This window comes from Siphateles boraxobius, unplaced genomic scaffold (assembly GCF_051911475.1).
Source record: "Siphateles boraxobius isolate OS27281-9 unplaced genomic scaffold, OSU_SipBor_1 18, whole genome shotgun sequence".
In the NCBI taxonomy this organism is placed as follows: Eukaryota; Metazoa; Chordata; class Actinopteri; order Cypriniformes; family Leuciscidae; genus Siphateles; species Siphateles boraxobius.
In genome coordinates, this window is record NW_027508788.1 from 71,267 (window position 1) to 85,727 (window position 14,461).

Consider the following 14,461-nt stretch of genomic DNA (forward strand, 5'->3'; position numbering starts at 1 on the left):
TCATGTAAAGCCAGCAAACCACTTACAACTGGTAACTTTTGCATGATACATGCAAGGACAGAAAATTAGGGTTTGACGTAGGTGTCTGTCGATAGAGCTTAACTTGCATTGTAACTGAAAATTCCTTGAAGCCTGAAAAACATTCAATGGTAATGGTGAATAAAGTACCCAATGACATCAATGCTATTGAATTCAATGCGTCTCATACCCTTGACTGACTCTGATTCTCTAACGATTAGAAGTCAGAGACACAAATGCGCTTGAATGACTCAAATCGGTCGCAATCATAATCTCAGCTCCCTCTCTTCAATGATACTTTTCTCCATGTGCTCCTATTCTCTATAAATCCCTCAATTTTCTGTCTAATTCTCTCAGTGGGGGTGCTCTGCTCTCAGTGGAGGCTACAGAAGAAAACTGGGTCAGCAGCAGGTGTGTGTGCTGTGATCGTGCTTGTGGATTTCCTTCTGGATCAGTGTTGTTTTAGAATCATTGATGTACTATTATAGTTTCTGTTAATTTTGTTGTGTTTGTGTCATTTTTATATATATAAAACTGATAGCTCTGGTCTTTGATGCTGATTGGCCAGTAGCTGTGTTTTATTTTCTGATAAAGAAAGGCTATATAGTGCAACTGTTCAGTTCCGGAGGTAAAAACTTAATTTCTTTTTCTCCAAAAGGAAATTGATTTTGAACGATAACTTATAAACCTTTAAACATAGCTCAGACCTACAGTGAGCTATTACGTTGATAAATGATGGTATTTGCTTCTGCCAAAGCCGTCAGACCACATTAGTCCAGCTGATTTTTAGAATAATCGTGTTTAACTGTGGAATTCCTGGCAAAAAAACTTAATTACACATAGTGCTGTAGAGAAAATTACACCAATCAGAGTTAAAAAAGTGACACGCTCCTTAATAACTTTTTAGCCCCGCTACTACCATGAAGCACTGCGAATTACATAATCAAGTCGATCAACCTACGCTTTCAAAATACTTACATGTTTGTTTTTATATACATATATATGTCTTATACATATAATCAATGAGTAGTTTATTTCTCTATCGTTTTTAAATGCTTCATGGTAGTTCTTTCCCTCACTAAAACTGTCTTTTTGTCCGATTTACAAAAACGTTTTTGCTTCAAATCAAAGTTTGAAGTGTTGTGATTCACCTCATAGCTGATTGACTTAGTTCACGGTTTATAACTCTTTAACTCTTTCCCAGCACAGCGTTCTCAAAAAAACTGCCAGTCAGCGCCAGCGTTTTTTATTTTCACAAAAATTTGATGGCCATTTTTTGTTGTAATGTAACATTTTATTCTAGCTTCATGCATTCTTTTTTTTTAATCAACCCTTGAATATGCAACATAAATAAAGCAGCATTTTGGGCAAAAACAATCAACACCCCAGGAGCTTCACAGTAGCCTACTACTCTTCCTGGGTCGACATTTCATTCAGTAACATTAGGCAGTTTTGGCTTATATGGTGTTTAATGTTGATGATCACGTTATTTTACATATGCATATGATTACATTTGATATCACTTGTTTCCATTTGTACGTGTGTGAGAAAATATTAGAGTGTGAGACCAGTTCCCAGTTTTATTTGAGCTACATCAGATGAGTCGTTACATCTAGCAACATCCTCTTGCTGTTTTGTCTCACATTCAGGGACTATTTTTCAGAAGAATATAATGATTTATGATGCGTTCATGCCAAGTAGGCCTAATGCTTTTTTACAAGTTCCGGCAAGCCGTGAACGCACCTTTACTTAAAAAAGTAACATATTAACACATTTATCTGTTTTGTAAAAGCAATAAGGTACTCGAGGTGTGCCGTATTGTTAACAGTCAAGGCTGAAGAGGTTGCAGGCACTAACAATGCCCTTTCATCCGTGACTGTAGGTGCGTTCACGTCATGTGATGATTACCATAAGAACAAGAGTTTTCAGGGAGCTCTATTGTACCATAGACAATAGCTTGTACCAAGCTGCAGACTTATTTAGAAATTGATAGTTTTGCCATATAAACGCATTATTCCAGCATATAACAGCTGAACGTCATATGTTGTCATCTCGAAATTATGGCAATTACGACATGTCGTGAATGCAGCATGTGAATACAGATACAATACAGCATGGCCTCTTGTACTTTATTGCTTAAAAGTATGTATATATCGTTATTTATTTTCATTTTATTTAGGATTAGTTATTATAGTGCTTAAAAAAATTAGAAATGTTGTCTTGGAAACTAGCTAAAATATACATTTTTAATATTTTATTTCAAGTATGTTTTTTTTAAATATAGTTTTAGTAAATTATAACCATGCTGTAGATGAAGGCATCTTAGGTCACAAGATGGTGCACATCTTCTGTTTTCAATTATTATAATTCTTTTTTGAATTCTGAGTAAATATTATAAAATAAATTCATTTAATTCATTTAATACACATCTCATTTGCTGTAATTAAAATGTATTGTATTTCTCCATTACATTGGGAATCAGCCAATTTGCTTTATAGAAACCAATAATGAAATTGAGTCATTAATAACCCTTATTACTTCACCAGGAAATCTATTTTTAAAATCTTATACTTATGGGTTCTGCAGAAGCATACACCATTGCTCCAAATTACATGACAAAATATTTAGCAAGTACCCTAATCTATTATATTACACATTTTATGTAATATAATCCAAAAACCTTTTGATTACTTTTGACCCAGCAACATGTTAATATTGTAGCTTATTATTGATATACAAATACAAAGAGAAAGAAAATATATTCCATTATTCGTTATCAATAATGAAGTGCATTAAACATTAAATAATGTCATGGTTTCCCAGACTGGAGTTCATGAAAGAACTGCAAGGGTTTTTTGAGTTTTATGAAAATCTAATAATTAAATAAATCATAAAAATGTATATAAAATAAAAAAAACAATGTTAAAAGACATTAGCTTCAAAAGACATAGCAATGCATGGTTAAATGACTTGACTGATAATTCCTTCAAATAATATATTAATTAAAAATGTTCTCCGGAAGTTGATTCGATATGCAATGTTGAGAAACCAAAAGTGAAATGATTTCTGGAAATCCTGTGATCAAATGCTTTGTGGCCGCCCAATTTTCCATGTAATTATAACCACCTGACTAGTGACTCGTCTGTGTGTGTGCAATTCCACAAAACTAAAAGACTTTCTGAATGTAGATAAATTAATTATATGCTTTTTTTTTTGGATAGGAGAAATTAAAACATGACAAAGACTTAGGGAGAATCTATAATTATTATCAATGAATATAACCATTGTGCCATTGTGTGAATAATATGTAATGTAATCAATCAAAATAACTGCAGTCTGATTATGATATGAGCGGTTTAAAATATAATTCATCTAATTTATCCAACAAGTACTAATTTTTAGAATCTAATTACTTAATCCAGATTACATGTAATCAGTTACTACCAAGCACTGACATTTACTTAACAACCTGAACTCATGCGATGATGTTCCTTAAAATGAAATATGATAAAAAGCCATTTCTGTATAGAGAAAATGACCAGGATTTCTACTTCCAGAGCCCAAACAGACACTCCAAGCAAAATGTCTGTTCATTTTCAGCTGCCATGAATAAGCGCTTCAATGTTCTATGATGAGTGGATCGCTATCTGTCACTCTGACATCATCTGGCGGACGTCAGTACTGGGAACTCAACGCTGAGTATCAACCTGACGCATTCCATCCTGAATAATTTAAATGAGCGTGAAGCATCATCAAACAATCATTCACTCTCTGTTCTAACGGCTCATTCTTAATGGAGACTGGAGCTCAGCTGAACTGTGAAACAACTAATTGTGTGTATCTTGTAAGACAGACTTAAGTAATTTGTTCAAGTGCACATACAACTAAATACTGAAAGCTTTTCTTTGCTTTTACAGTCACATTTTTATATTGACAGATCTCCTGTGTGTTTCCAGGCAACAAAAAAGGAGCTGTTATAAAAGGGTAGAAGTGCCCTGTCAAGGCAAATGCTTGCATACGCCACAGCAGTAATCTACATAGAATACATGTGTGTCTATGTTCTAATTAGTGCAAATGGGTGGAAAATTTCCGGAAACTTTCCATGAGAAGTTTAGATGGGGGAATATAGGAAATATTCCTAATTAAAAACGTAAACAGTTGAGCTGCTTAATATTTTTGGAAACTGTTTTGGAAGTAGGATTCCTTCATGAAAAGAAATTTCAAAAGAACAACATTATTTGAAACAGAAATCTGTTGTAACATTATAAATGTCTTTAATGTAATTTTTCTTTATCAATTTAATGTATCTTTGCTAAATAAAAGTAGTAATTTCTTTACAGAAAAACCAGCCTGATACCAAAATTTTTAACACTACAGTATGTCCATATGTATAATATTATTATGAACTGTACAGGCTCAACATAATCAAGATCTGTCACACAATATGCTGGCATCTGCCTGGTTTGGATCTTACTGACTGATTTTACACCAAAAATACAATAGAGTAAAAAAAAAAAAGGGAAAGTTTTTCTTTCTCACTATGCGTGTTTATACATTGATCTGCAAATAAAAATCAATATCTTTCTCTTCAAATGTGTGCTGGTGGTGTGGCGCACGGTTTAACTAACTGGAAGATGCCTGGATCGATCCCTGTAAGGTTTATAAGCTTTGACGATATCATGACTGTAATCTTTATTAGGTGTTGCTTACCCTCCAGCTGCTAAATATGTATTGATTTCTGCTTATCACTAGTCATCATCATCATCCCTCATTAGTATTCATAAAACACCACCAGATTGCTTTTAAATCTGGACGAGGAGTCACGAGAACTGAGATTAACTGACTAATGAGGTGCAACTGTACGTGTGCATGTGAGAGATGCATATTCTTCTAAACACCCTGCTGGGCCGCCCACCTCCAGCCGGTCATGGACATTCATTTACACAACCAACCACAAGCTCAAGCTGTGCTTGAAAATAAGGATGGAATTTGGAAGCAACAGGTTTTTTTTAAACTACACCGCATTGAATATAATTCGATCCCAGTAACTACTTGACTTCAGTGTCATTAAGCTGAATCTTTTACCCTTGCAGTACACTTACACAACATCAGTAAACTGATCTTAAAGGGGTAGTTCACCCAAAAAAAGAAACATTCTGTCATGATTTCATCACCCACATGTCGTTCCAAACCTGTATGGCATTCCCCCCTGTGAAACACAAAAAGAAGATATTTTGAAGAACTTTGTCATACAATGAACGTCAGTGGGGTTTTAAAAACAACTCTGGACCCAATTGACTTTTATTGCATGGACAAAAAAACAGTGAGACCTCTTTCAAAATATCTGCTTTTGTGTAGGACCCTATTGTTTTAGCTAACAGGCCTCACTGACTATTTATCTGAAGCTGTAGAGTTTCTGGATGGACGAGAGACTTTAATCGCCCAGATCAGTCAGTCCATCTCCGCTCATCAAAATATCAACGACATAACACTGATCGAACTCAATCCTGACAGACCACTTATAATTAGATTTGGATTCTCTGAAGGACCCACTAATAGAAGTGAGATGGCCCTTTGTGTTTACAATCCTGCATGACACATGTAAACCTTGAAAAGGAAGGCAAGAGTGGAAGCAGTGGATATCATTGTTCTGAAACAAACTTAAAGTCAGTGGTGTATTCTATACGTGATACGCAGGTATACGCCGTAAACCCACTAGGAAAGGTCAAGGATTTCCGTATACCCACTTAAAAAAGCGTGAGGATTCGTAACAACATCGTTTTGTTACAGAACTTTCATTCATAAATTCACCCCGTCTGTGTTTGCACAGCGACACGTATCGAATCGCCGAATCCAGTCACAAATGTAACTTAGCAAAGCGTTCCGCTTTGGTCACAGAATTTGGCCATTTTGGAATTAAAAAAGTAGGCGTGTACAATGAATCAAATCTCGATATGTACTAGTGTCTATGAATATTAAAGCTCAAAAAGACTGCTATTGAAATAAACTGCATGTTCTGCGTGTCTCTGTGAATGAGCGCTCAATGTGTTCTCTACTACACACTGAAGCGCGCGTGACACACTTGTGGTGTTTTCAGCGTCTATGAGGAGGACATGCAGACATTTGAACATCATCGCAGAGCTTTTATGAGAGTCACTTCACAAGAATTTTACCATTTCATTTGATAAAACTATCTTCATTCAGTCGTATCATATACACTCACAAACTTTAAAGTCTTCATGACAACCTGTCAACATAAAAGTTTGGTATAACTTGAAGAAAATATAAAGAAGGCCTAATAATAATAATAATAGTTTATAAAAACACACAGAAACTCAAATGTCTTTATTACAACCCACCAAAATAAAAGTTTGTAGAGAGAAAGTAACCCGAAGAAATTATGAAAGAAATTGTAGTAAGATGTACTTTTTAAAATCATAATAATCAAATCTATTAAAACATAATTTTAAAAGGAATATCATACACGTTTTCATACATGTTTTAATTTAAACAGTGAATAAACATTTTTTCAAAAACACCAGTTTAAAAAGTAAATTTGTATTTGTGCTTATAATGTTTTACTTTTCTTTTTAAATTGTCAGCTGATAAAACCTGTGCTTCAGGGACCATATTCATATAACATCTAAGGCTAAATGTAGCTCTTTACAGGCTGAGTTAGATGGACCTTGTTCCGTGTCCTTTTTTTTACGAACTCATCTGTAATATTCCTAAAAAAACATATATAAAAAATGTCAAAACCTCCAATAGATGTGATCCTCCCAGGAAGCTGTTGGAGAATCAGATTTTTTCTAAACATCTCTGGTCATTTGCGGTGCCAAGGAAAAGTGCACACGATTACATAAGAAAGACCAGCATAAAGCTGGATTAAAAATGAATATTTCTAACCATCTGCTGCTGGCTCAGAAATCATTAACCGAGCTCTGAGCTGGAAGGAAGCCAACATCAGCACAGAACTGCAGCACGAGAACAGAGACACACTTACGTGGCAATCTTGACAGATTCCACTTACTTCGTGAGGTAGGATGTGCATCATAAGCGGCCACAAATGTTTAAAAAAAAAAAAACTGTTAAAGGGATAGTTCACCCAAAAATGAAAATTTGGTCATCATTTACTCACCCTTAAGTTGATCCAAACCTGAATTATTTTCTTTCTTCTGCTGAACACAAGAGAAGATATTTTGAAGAATATGGGTAACCAAACAGTTGGGCTTAAATTACTTCCAAGGTATCGGGGGAAAGATATACTATAGAAATCACTGGGGTCCATAAACCGTTTGCTCACCCATATTCTTCAAAATATCTTTTGTGTTTAGCAGAAGAAAGAAATTTTTGGGTGAACTATCCCTTTAAGAATAAACTTGCAGTTGTGATAGGAGAGCCATGAACAGGAAAGTGGATGGATAAGGGAGAACTACCATTGTGTGGACATCCTGTTGCTCTACCTAAAGTCAAGCTAAGTGCCAGTTCTTTTCCCTGTTTAAACTGGCTCTCTTCCATGCCTGCAGATTCACATGCTTCAGATCTTAATCTCATAAAGTCATATTATTAACCTAGACTTTACATTTCCTGATGAAATGCCTGTAAATGCAAAATTCGCTGTGTGTTTAGGCACCACTAGTCAAGGTGTTCACAGGTTAGGTGTTCTGGGTGTTTGCTTCCTGGTCCAAGTAAAACAAACTCACCGCCAAGTTTCGATAATATTCTGGGCTTTAGATGCGGCTTGGGTATCACCTTCCATGTAAATCTAAGGGATTCTTTCACCTGTTTTCATCAATTTAAACAGCAATACCACACAATTTGATGTATCATTAATGTCCGATGCATTGTGCGTAAACAAATATGCCTTCAATCTCAATAAAATATCCTTGATCTGAAAATAGACCTTCAGAGTCATTTCTGTGAGACACTCCTATGTGCTCACCTGCTTCCATCCATTTGTCTCTTTCTCACTCTCTTTACTTATTAACTTCATGGGAATGGACTACTATTTCTGCTGCTATGGAAACTGTCCGGCTAACACCCACCACGTTGCGGGGCACATGAACGGGTCGGTAATCATGACTAGGTAACATTTTGCACAAACAAGCTGGGACTCTCAAATGCCAAACGTGAATATCATAGTAAGAATGTGATAATACAATGGTATAATAATATATTTGTGTGATGCAAAGCTGAATTATCAGCATTGAAGATTACAGTCTTCAGTGTCACGTGGTCCTTCAAAAATCATTCTAATATGCTGATTTGCTGCTCAAGAAACTTTCTTATTATCAACTATTATTATAAATCTTGAAAGCAGTTGTGCTGCTTAATATTTTTGTGGAAACATATTTTCTTTCAGAATACTTTGATAAATATTTAATATTTATTGTATATAAAAATATGTGTAATATATTTAAATAAACTTGTATTTAAATATATTTGAATAAACATGTATTTTATATATACAGATTAGTGTTGTTAAAAATATCGATATTTCGATAAATATCGATACTGAAATATCTGAACGGTAGCCCTACCAATACTAATTTCCCGAAGAATCGATACTAGCCGAGCGTCACTCTCCAAAGGCGCGTTGACAAACGCCACACGCGCACGTCTCATTCGCTCTGGTTAAATAGCAAAAGTGAATGGAAAGATGGCGAGTGCGGCGCCCCCGCGACCGGCTTTGGTTGATCGACAAGAACACCTCGGAAGGCATGTCGGAGAATAGCGCGGACACGCGCTTCACACTGCGAGAGGGCTGCGGGCACCCAAAAGATTGTTTGACTATCAATATCCCTCACATCACAAATTTTTAAAAAATATTTTATAGGTGAAAACAGACTTAAGGAACAGCTCCAGGGGTAGCGTACCATTTAGCAGCATATATGCTCAGCATCAGGGGTGTTTGTTGTTTGGACAGACCTGCCCCCACTGCTAAAAAAAATCCTAAAAGATGAAATCCCATTTTAACTTTTCTGAAACATTAACCAAGATGGCCTAGTATTGTTGTTGATATGAGTCTGTGTTGTCTCGTTTTTTCACCGTAACTCTTAAAGTTAACATAATCTTACTCAGGAATCATAGACAAGTAAATATTGTAACTGTGGTCAAATGTAAATTAACTTGTGTCTATTTAACTTTATTCAAAAATTATTATTTTATTCTGCAATTTGCCTTCATTAGCGATTATCATCAATTTGATTACACAGATACTAATTAAACTAAACTGAGCTAGACAATGGCATCTCTGAATTCAATAATGAAATGCCTTTAACTGAAAATTGAATGTTTAATCTTATTATACATTACTGACACTCTATCCTCCAATTTGATACTGTTAAGTGTTTTGACACAATCTGTATTGTTAAAAGCAATATATAAATAAAGGTGTCTTGACTTCATGCCGATCCAGTGAGCATTGTGTGATGCACACACGTTTGCGTTTAAAACTGTTCATCAAATTATGTTAATGTATTAACCAGCATTTATGACCAATGAACAATGCATTTGTTACAGTATATTTTAATCTTTGATAACAGTAGGTAATAAAAACACAACAGATCATGTTAGCTCTGGTCCAATGAAAAAATATTAACAGATAAAACTCAGGACATTTTTGTTCATGTAAAATATACCTCATTGTCATGTTCTAGACTTGTTATATTTAGCTTTAAATAAAAAAAGACCCCCTTTATATTGTGGCAGTTTTTTTCTCTGTGGTATCGAAAATGGTATCGAATATCGATATTTTTCAAGGTATCGTATCGAAGTTAGAAATTCTAGTATCGTGACAACACTAATATAGATTATATATATAATTGGTATATATGTATATATATCCCAATACATTTTGTTTAATTAATCATGTGAATAAATGCCAGTAGAAAAGTGTAGTAGAGTATCCAGGTTTCCACACTTCATTTGCACATTTGAGTAACTGATAGCGGTTGATTGAAGAATCATTTGAATAGTTACATTCTAGAGCAATACAATGTTTGATTGTGGGAATTTCTAGGTAGGCTATAACACATTCCACAGGGAAGACTTGTACAGAAAAAGAAACGTGAATACAGATGGACACTTACAAGGGATCATCCAACAAATGACTACAATTTAACAGCCATTCAAAAGCAGACAAACATTTGGTTGTGGAACCTGAAACCAGCTTATTCAGTTTTGATAAATATACTGTTTTACAAATCCTCATTATTACTTACTATCTAAATGTAAACAGTTATAAAACCAAAATAGAAGTCAACAAATGTGTGTGGAAAATTCTCAAGGATTAAGCACAAAAATAGTTTGTGTTACATCAGACTGCGCTTCAAGAGTCTGAGGGTCTCTTTTATAGTCTGCCTGGCTCAGATCCTAATTATCATTAAAAAAACTGAACAATGACACACACCCTCATTAGTGAGAGAAATGTAGTGGACCACAGGAAATGAGAACGCAAATTTACGCCCACATCTTTCAATAGCCACATTAAGACACAATCACAAACCACCCTTGTGGCCCACAAAGTTTCCGTACAGTACAGAACAAAGTGTAAGTCTCAGCTGATCTAAATGTGCCTTCCGCAAACCAATTCGGCAACCTGTGTGTACTCACTGTGGGAAGACTTAAGGGTGAATGTTTGCAGTATGTTAATGAACACTCAAGGGTTTGTTTGGATATTCTAGTGCATATTTAAACACGTACATCATGTTTGTTTCTGCCTTAAATGCATAAGAAGTACAAATTTTGAGTCTCACCCATCAGAATACAGATAATATGGGCGCAGCTGCTTCGTTCTCACACGGCGAGGTTTGTAAAGAGCATGTGGCCTTGTTCAGGGAACTGCTGCAGAGATAAGCCGCTGCTCTCAATGTGCGCTCTGCAAATCATCATTGTGGCAACAACAGGCTGTTTCAAGATCTCTGTAGAGTCTTAGATCCTCATATTCCCCTGAGACAGCAAGAGCAGGATCCAATTCGGCAGTTACTACAGCAACGCAGCTAACCTTTTCTCAATCCACTCCATCAACTCAGAAGAGAGCAATGAAGCACTCAGACACCTAAAACCACCCAAAACCATTTTATGTAAGTGCATTACGAAGCGAGATGTGACGAGAACTGCAGTGTAACAGAAAGAGATTTTTCCCACTATGTGGAACAGCAAGTTCTCTTTCTTATATCTCTTTTATCCTGAGCTCTATGTGGAGCAGGTTGAAGGGGGCATTTTAAGGTTCAGATTTCAAGTTTGAGCGTCTAACAAAGCACTTAAAGTGTTCTTCAGATACGCTATTGTGCAGACTAAAAGGCCTATTTTCCAGGCTACCACTTAATTCTACCAAAGCAGGTTTAAAAGAGAGTAATTAACCGTTAACAAGTGAAAATAATAAGGGCTCAGGACATAGCCGTGTTGTACCTCAAACCTGACTCAAAAACGTTAAACATTTCCGTGTTTTGAGCAAGTTGTATGACTATAGTACAAGTTTGAATTATCAAATGAAATTGGGTATTGATTAACCGGGGCCATTTTCTTCAAGAAAATGTTCTCTACAGCACAATGATTGCCTGATTTCCACGTCAATGTGATCAGTTACTGTTAATTCAACTAAAACTATTTTAAAAAGTGTTGCCTAGGCAACTAATTAAAAGTTACCTAACCCTAACTAAAAAAAAGTAAGTTGAAGTTACTTAAATTACTAAAACTACAACTGAAATAAAAATAAAGATAAACAGAAATATATTTTAAAAAAAATACAACTGTCAAAAGAATTACAAAAAATTTAACAAAAATACAACTGAAAATATAAAAATAAAGGTTGATCCAAAATATGAATAATACTACACAAGTACATAAATAATACTGATAAAATGTATAACATTAAATAAAATAAATATAATATAAATATAAATAAAACTGATGAGACTTCCAATGTGACTATGTCTGTGAATAGAATGTTAACATAAACATAAAATATGATAATTGTAGCTGCTTGTTGATTGTCCCAGGTCTAACCAAATGGTGTTTCATAGGTTTCGTACACTGTGGAAAACTATGGAAAAGGAACTTGAATTTGCTTTGAACAAGAAAAATCCTACTTAGAATGAGGACTTATAGGACTACTTTCCATTACTACTAGTTTCAGAAGTCCACTACGCCACTGAGATTAACTAATGATATTCATAAAAGTGCTCCTCAAACAAGCAGACCAAGTGGTTGCTTTATTCACCTGCACGAAACAGGCCTGATTATATTATCCTCACACGCTCTGGTCACCATCTGTGAAATTACTGCATGGCTAGCGGCTCTATCCACAGATCTGTCTTTCTCTGTGAAATTTGACATACTGTTCTGTGTCGATCAGATAATGACAGATAAAAACAGCCTGAGGGGGGGGATTCACACTAAACGTGGCAGCTCTTTTCAGAAGTCACACGCTATAGTGAAAAACAAACAATCTACAATGGAAAACATACATAAGCACACATTAACGGCAATAGGAGATGAGATAAGAGAGAGAAAGAGAAAAAGAAGGGAGCAAAATCTCCATTGTTAGCCTTTTGGGCATGTTTTGGTAAAATTCTAGGTTGGATAAAATAAGTGCATATATAAATATAAAGAATTATTTTGATCTTTTATTTGATATTCAGTTGCTGGATAACACGAAATAAGTCTCAGGGGTGCTCAGCGTGCAGATGTGTGTCAATGATTGTGCGATTGTGAGAGAGTATTGTGCCAGAGTCCAGCTGTTGTAATTCCCAAAGGGGTCTGAAAAAGAAACTTGATAATCTCTGCTCATGTTCTCCATAATTGCTGCACTCACATCCCACATTCCAGCTCACACAGTCCACAATGAACCTCTTAGACTATTACAATGAACATTCGAGAAATCAATCAGACACGGGCTCGATGAGCATAGAACAAAGGAGCGAAAATATATGGACTTCCTTATAACATATTTACAGTATTGCAAATGGAACAGCAGATGCTGAATAAGAGCGCTTTGGATGAAAGTATTTACTACATAAATGCATAAGATGAATAAAATTTAATAAAGAATGTATTACGACAAAAGCAGCTGATTTTTTTTTAACTATGGTACCAGGTTTGCCAATTATTGCAAGATCTAATACTAATTTTAGCGAAGACATTTTTTTTAACAAAAATGCAATATTAAGTTAACTTCCACCAAAGCTAAAATTAAAATGTTTAAGTTCAACTAAAAGCAACTGTCTCTCCCACATCACATTTAATTAAGTAAAACTAAAATGTAATGTACAAGTATAATCAGTACTCTGTACATCAATAATGAATATGTTGGCTTTGGCATTGCAATTTAAACATCATGTTAGAAGCATTCAAATAGCCCTACATTAAAGACCTACATTAAATGTTAAGTCAATATCAACTAATTTCTCGTTGTTTCTCCACTTGTTCAACCGGATTAGGAGACAGTCTGAACCCCGTTTATTCCAATTAGCATACTGTATCTACAACTACAAAAGTGTAATAAAGAATAACCCGCACGTCTAAACTAAAGCAATTCACAAGTATAAAAATACTTAAATTCACAATCAGCTTTGGAAATCAATGATGTAGGATAACATTAAATTAAAATAGCATTTTAACCACTTTAAATACAATTTTCATTGGCCTATCACATATTATAAATTACATATTAAGTTGATTATTATATAGGCTATTATTAATACTATTTGTATATATATATATATATATATATATATATATATATATATATATATATATATATATATATATATACACACACACTAAATAAGAGCTACCACCATACAGGCAGACACTTACCCTGCATTCTCGCACCGACGTTGGCAAGGATTGCGCAGATCAAGACCCCGGGTAAGAGGAGGGAGGCCCGGGCTCGCCGTGCGCTCCGACTCGGGTAAAACAACATCCTTCACTGCTGTTCTCAAGCCCAGGACAGCAGATAAAGGCTCCAGAGTGTCATTCCTTTATCTGTGTGGGTCAGTTGGACGTACACGATTGAGAGAGACAAACCGGCCCGACTGAAAATGTCAACTCAAGTTAAGAGCGTTAAGCCGCTGCCCGTGTGGTACAGAGCTAAAGATAGAGAGAGATTGAGGAGGGAGGAGGAGTAGATGAAGGAGGACCTCCGCTGATAGACACGCTACACGAGAGATTACAACAGCTACATGCAGCAGCGCGAGGAGTATGAATGAGCTCGTGACGCAATGACGCTGCTCTGACGTCGGTGCTTCTTCTCTCAGGTGAGGGAACACATTCTATTAATAACAAAAGAACAGAGGTTTTTAGTATACAATTTTTTGTATAAAAGTTGGCACATGCAAATTGTTAGGGAGCAATCAATTTCTTTCTCATGTGTTGCCTATATTAGGCCTATATACATATGTATACAGCGCTATATATATATATATATATATATATATGT

The 14,461-nt window shown here is 35.3% G+C and overlaps 1 protein-coding gene across 1 annotated transcript in view; it reads right to left on the reverse strand.

Annotated features, from left to right (window-relative positions):
- npdc1a (neural proliferation, differentiation and control, 1a) overlaps positions 1–14,199 on the reverse strand; it is a 31,044-nt gene extending 16,845 nt beyond the window's left edge. The window contains exon 1 of the mRNA XM_077232724.1: positions 13,840–14,199. Within this exon, the coding sequence (XP_077088839.1) occupies positions 13,840–13,945 (106 nt within the window). The 5' untranslated portion in view covers positions 13,946–14,199. The remainder of the gene's footprint in view (positions 1–13,839) is intronic.
- Positions 14,200–14,461: the final 262 nt, after the last annotated feature.